Genomic DNA, 9,073 nt, shown 5'->3' with positions numbered 1-9,073 from the left:
TCCGTGCAGGTACATTATTTATTCATTGTCCCATGAACAATAATGGGACACCCCTTATAAATGAGAGAGAAGGGGGAGGAAAAGGACACCACTGGTTTGTCAGGGAAAAAGACAATCCCACTCATCCCCCAGGTTAGGCCTGAGCCCATGGAGGTGGGTAATAGGATGGGGTCAAAGGCATCCCCAGTCTGCCACACAGAAACCTGGAGAGGGAATGGGTTCTGGAGGGAGGGGGAGGTGTTGGTCCCAAATAGATGAAGGCATTGGGGATGGGGTGGGGTAAGGGAATAGGACTTCATCCACTGAAATTCTTTGGGGGTGGGGTGGGGGACAGAGGGAGTCTAACCCCTGCCAAGTCTTTCACCCACAGAAGGAAGCATCAGGCACATCCTCCCATACAAACACCTCTGCCTCATCTCATCACTCTCTTAGCCAATTCCAGCAGCATACCTCTGCATCCCCCATCCCCATCCCCAAGACTCAGAGTTGAGGAGCAGCAAACTGTAGCCTTGGGCTAGGGCAGGATGTGAACTTCCAGTGCCCTTGCACTCCTGGGTAATATTTGGGGAAATGCTTCCCAGACTACAGGAAGAAGGGGCCCAGCTAGTAGAAAATAGGGCCCAGGTCAGGATGGGGCTGAGCGATATTTGTGGAAGGTGCTCTCCAGAAAGGCAGCCAGTTTTTCGCAATCATCCTGGGGGAAATGGGATGAGGGACAGCCATGGGGAAGAAGATAGGAGAAGAAGGGTTTCTTCATCTCCTTCCCCTATACCCTATTCTCATGGTCCCTTCAGACACCACGATTTTCTCACACCACCCCTTCCCCCTTTGCCTCCCCACAACTGCTCAGAGGCCCTGTGTAGGCACCTCCCCACCCCCCTCACCTCATGAATGAAGCCATAATGAACCAACTCTGTGGCTAGATCCTTGGAACTGTCAGCTGAAAGGAGCAGAAGACAGAGTAAGTACACTTCCCACCCCCAACCCCCCAATTCTCCATGGAGCCACTTCCCAGGGCATATCAGCTAGAAGTGGTCAGGGCTGGGAAGGGAAGAGAGGGACAAGGGCAGAAAGAGGCAGAACAGGATTAAGGAAAGGAAGAGAGCAGGGTATGAGAAGGGTAGGAGAAAGAGCCTACTTGGCAGGAGATCATAGCTCAGCTGTCGGTGTAACTTGTCTTCCAGGACCAGGAGCAGAGTGAGCTGAAGAAATGGATACACAACCCAGGACAACATTGATGTGATGCTCCCAGAGTAGCCATCACGGTCTTGGGAGTGCTGGGGAACCTGGGGGTGGGGGTGGAGAGGAGATGTGAATAGAGTAGGGGAGAGGGGCTGCTCCCTTAGGCCTCACTCACGTGCCACTGAGCTCTGTCCTCATTCATCTCCATGTTACACTGCATTTGTACAACCTGGGGGAGGGCAAAAGGAGAAAAGTTACCGCCCTCCCTCCTACCCTTGTCCCCTTGGAAAATCCTCCCTCTTGCCATTTCCCTCCCCATGGATTCCCCTTCACTAGAGGTCTTCAAACAATGGCTGCATGATTCCTTATCAGGTAGAAGTGGTTGTAAGGAAAGAGTTTTGCCAACTTTCAAGTGCTCTAGAAATGAGAGCAGATAGGGGGATAATCTTAAGGGGAGAGGGGCTGGACTAGATGCCTCTAAGGTCCCTTCTAACTTGCAGCTTCTAGGATCCTCCCCAGCTCACCTTCCTGGTCTCCACATCGAAAGGCTCTGGGGTGGGGGTCTTAGCTTTCCGGGCATCCTCAGGGGGAGGAGCCAGTACACGAGGAAGCCCCAGGGGCCGAGAGGCAGCAAAGTTCATGAGTGGGTAGATTCCATTTCTGGGGAGCCAGGGAAAGGCCAAACAATGACGATGAGCTCACCAAGCTTTCTTCTCCTTTCCCCTACCACCACCTTCCCCACCTCACCCCCCACCCACCCACCCAATTACTGAAAGAACCAGCTAGCTACCTACTGACCTGACATCTTCCAGGAACTTGTCCAGCTCTAAGAATGAGACCTCCGAGTACCTGGGGGGAAGGGAAGTAAGGGAAGGGGCATCCACTCATGGAAAGATGAAGGGGGGACAGGTAGGTAGCACAGTGGAGAGAGCACCAGGCCTGGAATCAGGAGGACCTGAGTTCCAACCTGGCCTTGGGAACTTTCTAGATGTGTGATCCTAAAATCACTTAACTCCAATGGCCTAGGCTTTGTGGTTCTTCTTAGAACTAATGCTAAGACAGACAGTAGGGTTTAAAAAGAAAAAAGGAAAGGAAAAGAAAGATGAAGAGGTCTTCAGAGCTAAGGACAGACTTCAATTTCCACCCCTCTCCCTCCAAGTAGTTAGGACACGGGGCCCAGAAGAAAGAACTGGGGGGGGGGGGGGAACATTCACCGCCACTGAACTCCTGGCCGGCCAGTCCGATGAATCTCAGCCATCACCATATTGAGGTCAATCACCTTGGTCTTTTCTTCTACTACATTTTCTGGCATCAGATCTGAAGAGGCCCTACATGGTCACTCACAAAGGTCCTCAGTACTCTTCAATAACTCACATGTGCCCTCCCGACCTTCAGTCCCTCTTTCACTTCGGTGCTGTGCCAGGTACCAGAGGTATAGGAACACTCCCTCCCCAACTCATGCCACCCACACCCACACACCCCAGACACTCACCACCACCCCTTTCCACATGAACATTGGATGCCTTCCAACCCTGAAGCATTCCCCAGAGTACTGGGAATTTCCCCATGCCCCAGATCACTCACATTGGTGCTGAATGAAACAATGAGCTGCCAAGAGCTTCAGTGAGTGAACTTCAAAGAGCACTCGATGGAAGAGAAGGTTGTGGGCAGAAGGTCGACAGGCTGGGTCCAAGACAAGGCACGACAGGATGAACTCCTGTGAGGGACAGGGAACATGGGGAGCAAGGATCAAAAACAGGACTGCGCAGAAATGAGGAGATGATGTTAGGACGACTTGAATGAATTGGGAAACTAAACAGTCTGGACTCCTTCTGAGGAAGATGTGACAAGACCAAGTGTTGGCATCCGGGGTATGTGTGCATGAGTGAAAGGAAGAAGGAACTAAGGATGGAGCTTTCTTTAGAGTTCAGGTCCAGGCAGGCATCTACAGACAGACTAGGGCATTCCTACTTGTCTCAGAAGGAGAATTTAGGGAGCTTGAGAGAAGACCTGCTATTCTATGAGCCCAACAGGTGGCACAGTAGGCAGTGCTAGAGTTAGTCAAGAATCCTACCTCTGGCACTCTTGTGTGACCCTGGGCCAGTCATTGCAATATTGAAGTAAAAGTTCTTCACATATTTGTGGTGAGAGTCAAACTAAAATAATATATGTAAAGTACTTTGCAAACCTTAAAGCATTGTATCAACCTTAGCCATTACTATTATCATTAGAGACTCTGGAAGAAGAGTCTTACTCTATAACACTCCCTAACAATGTATCCTTATAGCATAGTGCAATGGTTCCTAAACTTTTTTAGCCTACCGCCCCCTTTCCAGAAAAAATATTACTTGGTGCCCCCTGGAAATTATGAAATTATTTATTGAACTCGGAATAGAATGTAATACAAAAAAAAGTGTGGCCATCACTGCACCCCTGGATCGATGCAGCACCCACCAGGGGGCGGTAGTGCCCACTTTGGGAATCACTGGCATAGTGGAATGAACTGATGGTCGGAGGCAGAGACCCAGGTTTAAACCATTATGTAAACTGGGGTGGGGAAGGGGGGATGGGACAGAAGGATAGAGGAGGAGACAGGAAGACTTTGGTTCTAATCAACCCATTCTGGCAAAGACAAGTCATTCCACCCTGTGCCTCAGTTTTCTCACTTAACATGTGAAAAATGGCACCGCTGGTAACTACTTTGTCCCCATGTAGAAAGAGGATCAACTGAAAGGTATAGAAAAAGCTTTGCAACCTCACAAAGTGCTCTATAAATGGTAGCCATGGTTATCATCATTGTCTCTTGGAGCCTCAGTTTCCTCCCTTATAAAATGATGATATCAACTGCATTCCCTGCCTCTGTGGGTTATCCAGAGGCAAGTACTTAATAGGTAATAAAAGATCAGAGGGTTCCAGAGGCAGCATGTCCCAGAGGGAGTTGCTCCAGATACAATCCAGAAACCCTGGTGGGAAACCCAGCTCTAACCCTCACCCTGTGGCCAAGGGAAAATTATTTCCCCTCTCTGATCCTGTTCTCGCCTTTATGAAATAGAACTAATACCTGTATGGTCTTCTTTTATGAGGCTGTCATGAGGACACTGCTTTGTTTATAAACAGGATAGGGAAATGGGAAAGCAAGAGAGTTCTTGGCTGACAGGTAAGCATCTCCCATCTCATTCAAAGTAGTAATCATGCGGATCTATGCACAAACGGCATTAACTCTTGGATATGATAAAGATTTCATGGGGAAGGGACAAAAAACTGGAAACAAAGTAGACAACCAACATTTGGGGAATGGGTAGATAAGCTGTGGTTCATGAATGGAATGGAATATTACTGGGTTGCAATAAGAATGATAGCTTGCATTTATACAGTGCTTTAATTTTGCAAAATATTTTCCTATGTTATTTCATTTAGTCCTTACAAAAACCCTATGAAGCATAGGTTATTATTACCCCCATGGCAAAGATGATGAAACTGAGGCTGAGAATTAAGGGACTACCTAGAGTCACTATGGAAGGATTCAAACTTGGATCTTCCTGACTCCAAGTCCAGTATTCCATCTCAATCTCAGACCTAGCTGTCCTTAAGAAATAATGAATATAGAGAGGCAGCTAGGTGGCTTAGTGTATAAAGAACCAGGCCTGGAGTCCAGAAGGACCTGGGTTCATATCTGGTTTTAGATATTTCCTAGCTATTGTACCCTGTGCAAGTCATTTAACCTCAATTGCCTAGCCTTCCTACTCTTCTGCCTTGGAACTGATACTTGTATTGATTCTAAGACAGAAGATAAGGATTTAAAAAATAGAAATGATGATTATGATGACGTATCAACTGATGCAGTATGGGAAGACGTATCAACTGATGCAATATCAAGTAAGCAGAACCAAGAAACAATATACACAATATACACAATGGTTACAATGTAAATAGAGAACAAAATAATCAAAAATGGAATGCTAAATTATAATGACCAAACCTGGCCTCAAAGAACAAATATGTCATCCTCAACCCCATCTTCTTTGAAAAGGTGGGGGATCACAGAGGTAGAGTCCTGCATCAAATGTCAGACTTTGTGGTACATTGGTTAGTGTTGTGGAATTTTTTCTTTCCTCCCTTTTAAAAAAATTCTTTATCATAAGAGATGGTTCCCTGGGAATGAGTAGGAGAGGCACACAGTAGAAAATGTAACAGATATAAATCAAAATGTACAAAAAGAAAAGGGGACATGGGAGAGTAAGGAAAAGAGATACTAAACTTTGGGCAGAATGGTATAGAGACTTGTACATTCAAGCAGTCCCTACATGGTACCCCATGTCCAAAAAAGATGATGCCACAGAGAAAAGGCACTGAGACAGTTTCAAAAACATGATGGGGTGGGACAAACCCTTGGGCCTTGCTATTTCTGGGTCACTTTACAAAACACTATCCTAACCAAACATCTTTTGGTTTCCTTTTGGATAATACAGAAAAATGGAAACACAAGAAAACAAGTAAGGTTAGGCAGATTCAGAACTCCTTTAGTGACCATAAATGGACCAATGTCTCCCTTCCCCTCTCTCTATCATATACACACACCATAAATCCATTAAGTTGCTAAGTCTTGCCAATTCTACCTCCTTAAGAGAGGTAGATGATAGCCTACATCAATCCCATTCTCTCTACTCACATGACAATACCACCTAAATCAGGCCCTTATCAATTCTCACTTGAACTATTTCAATAGTCTCCCTCAATTGTTTCCCCTTTCTCTTCCATCCTCTACACATAGACATTCTAAAACCACACATTGGACCATGTTATTCTCCTGCTACATAAACTTCAGAGTCTCCCTATTACCTCTAGAAAAAAAGGTTAAGTTCCTCCATTTAGCATCTAAAACCCTTCACAACCTGGTTCCAAACTCCCTTTCTAGGCTTCTAAATATTCTTTTTTGCACACTAGATTGTCCAACCCAACTGTAATCTTTGCTATTCTTCACAAGTGACATTCTTTTCTGTCTCTGGGACCTTTGAACTGGCTGTACATCATGCCCGATGCTTCCTCATCTTCTAGTGCCTGACATCTCACATTAATTTCTCTGGATATGCTAGATTGACTTATACATGCACATGTTACTTCCCCCAATCCAATGTAAACTTGTTAAGGGCAGAGATGATTTCGTTTTTTGTTTTTGTAGTGACACCTTAGAGCACTAGTACCTGGCATGTAAGAAATGCTTACTGATTAATTGAATGTCAATTTGGAGGAATGCCTCAGGGATTTGTTATTTATTGAGGTAGCCCAGTAGATAGAACTCCAAGCCTGGAGGCAGGAGGACCTGGGTTCAATTCTGGCCTCAGATACTTCCTAGTGATGTGATCCTGTTCAAGTCACTTAACCCCAATTGTCTAACTCTTGCCATTCTTCTGTCAGAATACAGAAGGGAAGTATTTAAAATTCTTTTTTTTTTTTTTTTTTTAGCAATGACTTAGATGTATAGATGATAAAGACCAGGACAGCCAGCTAACACAGGATCACATAGTTAGGACCTGAAAAGCTTTTAACATAAAAAGGAGATAGATAATCTAAACTGATGAAATCTAATAAATATAAATCTAAAGTTCTATATTTGGGTTAAAAAATCAACTTGAAAAGTATAAAGGGGGAGGGAAAGATATGGACAGATAATATAGTTCATATCTGAAAAAAGATCAAGGGTCTTCAGCTTCTTTAGGCCAAGGAATGTCTCATTATTTATTCTTACATCCTTAGTGTTTAGCACTCAGCCTTGTAACATAATAGGGTCTTAGTAAGTCATTGCTGAAGGAAATATAGCAGTGGTGAAACAAGGAAGCAGTATAAAACATCAGTAGTAGGCTAATGAGGTCATCGGTTCACACCTAGGAAAATAGGTAGAGTTATAAATCTCATTCAAGGTAACCTAGATCCTGGGTTGAGGAGTCAGGAAACCTGGATTCAAATCCCAGATCTGACATTTAATATCTGTGGGACCATTGGCAAGGCACTTAACCTCTGTGCCACACTATAAAACAAGAGTAACATTTATATTACAGCCCTGATAACATAAAGCCCAACATGCTACAGAAATAAGAGTTATTGGGTCTCTGGGAACAAGGGAAAAGATCATTCATTTCCTTACCCTAAGAGCTATCAGAGGGAAAAGAGAATGGGGACCACAATGGAAGCCATAATCTTGCCCATGGATGCTGGGCAGATTGTATCAGGGTGGCTCCCTAGAACAAAAGATGAAGACTGATTATCCTGACAAACCACAACCAACTTCAAGAAGCAGAAAAGGCTTTTTAGAGAGGAAAGCCAGGCCCAAAGAAGCAGGAAGCACTCGGGAGAGAACAAGGCTTAAGCCTAAGGCTTAAAGGGAAAAAAAAAAACTACAGGAAAGAGAGTATCTGCAAGATACATCTTGATGGCTTGAAGGCAAAGGAATGAATGTTCTTGGAGCCCAGGTGGGAAATAAAGTGTTTTCCTCCAGTATCTAGGTTTGGCTTGAGAGATACTCCAAAAATGAGACAAAGGAGCCAACTTCACAATGAGTACAAAACCTGGGGCCCAGGTAAAAGAAGGCTCCTCTAAAGTTGGCAGGAATTAACTTGGCCTGTCAGGGACTATAGGGAAGAACAATGGAATGAAGTGAGGTTTGGGGGAATGGTCATTATGGGAAAGAGTTGTACCACAATGTTCTTAAATGAAGCTGGGCCAGGGGCAGCTAGGTAGAATAGTAGAAAGAGGAAGAGGAGGAGGATGACAATGATGATGACAGCAGAAAGGGCTGTTGACCACTGGAGTGATCAGAGATATAGGGCACCATCACCAAAAGCAAATGTTTCAGCAAATAAGTCATAAGAACACCCCAGAGAGACTGTCCATGTGACCCTGAGAAAGGCTGGGCAGAAAAAAGAAGATAAACCAAAGAGTTGCTGGGACAGAGAAGAGAGTCTGTTACAATGGAATGTGAGATCCTAGGTTCAAATCCAACTCTACCATGTTAATAATAACATCTTCTGGGACACAGTTTCCTCATCTGAAAAATGGACCAGATGCCCTACCACAGCCCTTCCAAGTCAAAATCTCTAATTCCTGACTAGTATGACCCTCTTGTAGCCATTCTTTAGTGTTGGCAACCAGGAAGAAACTCCACTGGGGAAAGAGAAGAGCTAGGCCATGTTTAAGCCCATGTAAAAGCAAGAGATGATAGATGAGTGATGGGACAGGGGAAGAATGCTAAGGAGGAACTGGGATGTAGGCTCTTACCCGCATATTAGGATCACTCAGTGAGTGTCGGGCACGGGCAATGGCCTCCTCAGTCACTCGAGTGTCCCCATTGGACTGGATCTCTAGCACAGCCATCTGAGGAGGAAAGGAGACCAGGGGTACAGTCCAGGTGAGAGCAGCATGTGAGGAAGAAATGGGGGAAGCAGGAGCAGGAAGCAGGACAAGAGGGCAGGTATCAGCATTTAAGAAGAGGAAGGAATGACCAGGGTCTCTGCTCAGGATAAGGAAGGAGGGTGGGGGATCCTAGGGAGTGTTTGGAAAGGGCATGCTGGGAGGAGAGGGCATGGGCAGGGTGGGATGTGAGCAAAAAGGCCATGCTGGGGAGACCAGGGGGAGGGGGGGCCAATACCTCCAGTGCACACATCCCGAATGAAAAGATGTCCACAGCTGTCCCGTCAGCAACCTCTGAAACCGAGGGAGCAAGGGTGGGGGAGGAGGGGTATATATACCACAGGGTCAAAGTTCAGGGAAAAGGTATCACAGGGTCAGGAATCAAGGAAGATGGTTCAGGTGCTAAAGGGTTAAAGGTAAGAGAACAGGGGGGTGGCTATGGAGAACTATAAGGAAAGAAGACAGCCCTAGGGGTCCCAGTGGTCAC

General features: G+C 45.6%; 1 protein-coding gene across 1 annotated transcript in view; it reads right to left on the bottom strand.

The window, feature by feature from the left end:
• NRBP2 (nuclear receptor binding protein 2) overlaps positions 1-9,073 on the bottom strand; it is a 20,713-nt gene continuing 11,640 nt past the window's right edge. Inside the window, exons 7-14 of the mRNA XM_044684753.1 lie at positions 2,767-2,899; positions 2,397-2,499; positions 1,981-2,031; positions 1,707-1,842; positions 1,358-1,411; positions 1,139-1,202; positions 885-940; positions 1-694 (exon numbers count right to left, since the gene is read on the bottom strand). Coding sequence (XP_044540688.1) covers positions 626-694; positions 885-940; positions 1,139-1,202; positions 1,358-1,411; positions 1,707-1,842; positions 1,981-2,031; positions 2,397-2,499; positions 2,767-2,899 — 666 coding nt within the window. The 3' untranslated portion in view covers positions 1-625. The remainder of the gene's footprint in view (positions 695-884; positions 941-1,138; positions 1,203-1,357; positions 1,412-1,706; positions 1,843-1,980; positions 2,032-2,396; positions 2,500-2,766; positions 2,900-9,073) is intronic.

The sequence above is a fragment of the Gracilinanus agilis genome, chromosome 1 (genome assembly GCF_016433145.1).
Source record: "Gracilinanus agilis isolate LMUSP501 chromosome 1, AgileGrace, whole genome shotgun sequence".
NCBI lineage: Eukaryota > Metazoa > Chordata > Mammalia > Didelphimorphia > Didelphidae > Gracilinanus > Gracilinanus agilis.
The sequence above is the reverse complement of the archived record's forward strand: the minus strand, read 5'-3'. Positions and strand labels throughout refer to the sequence as shown.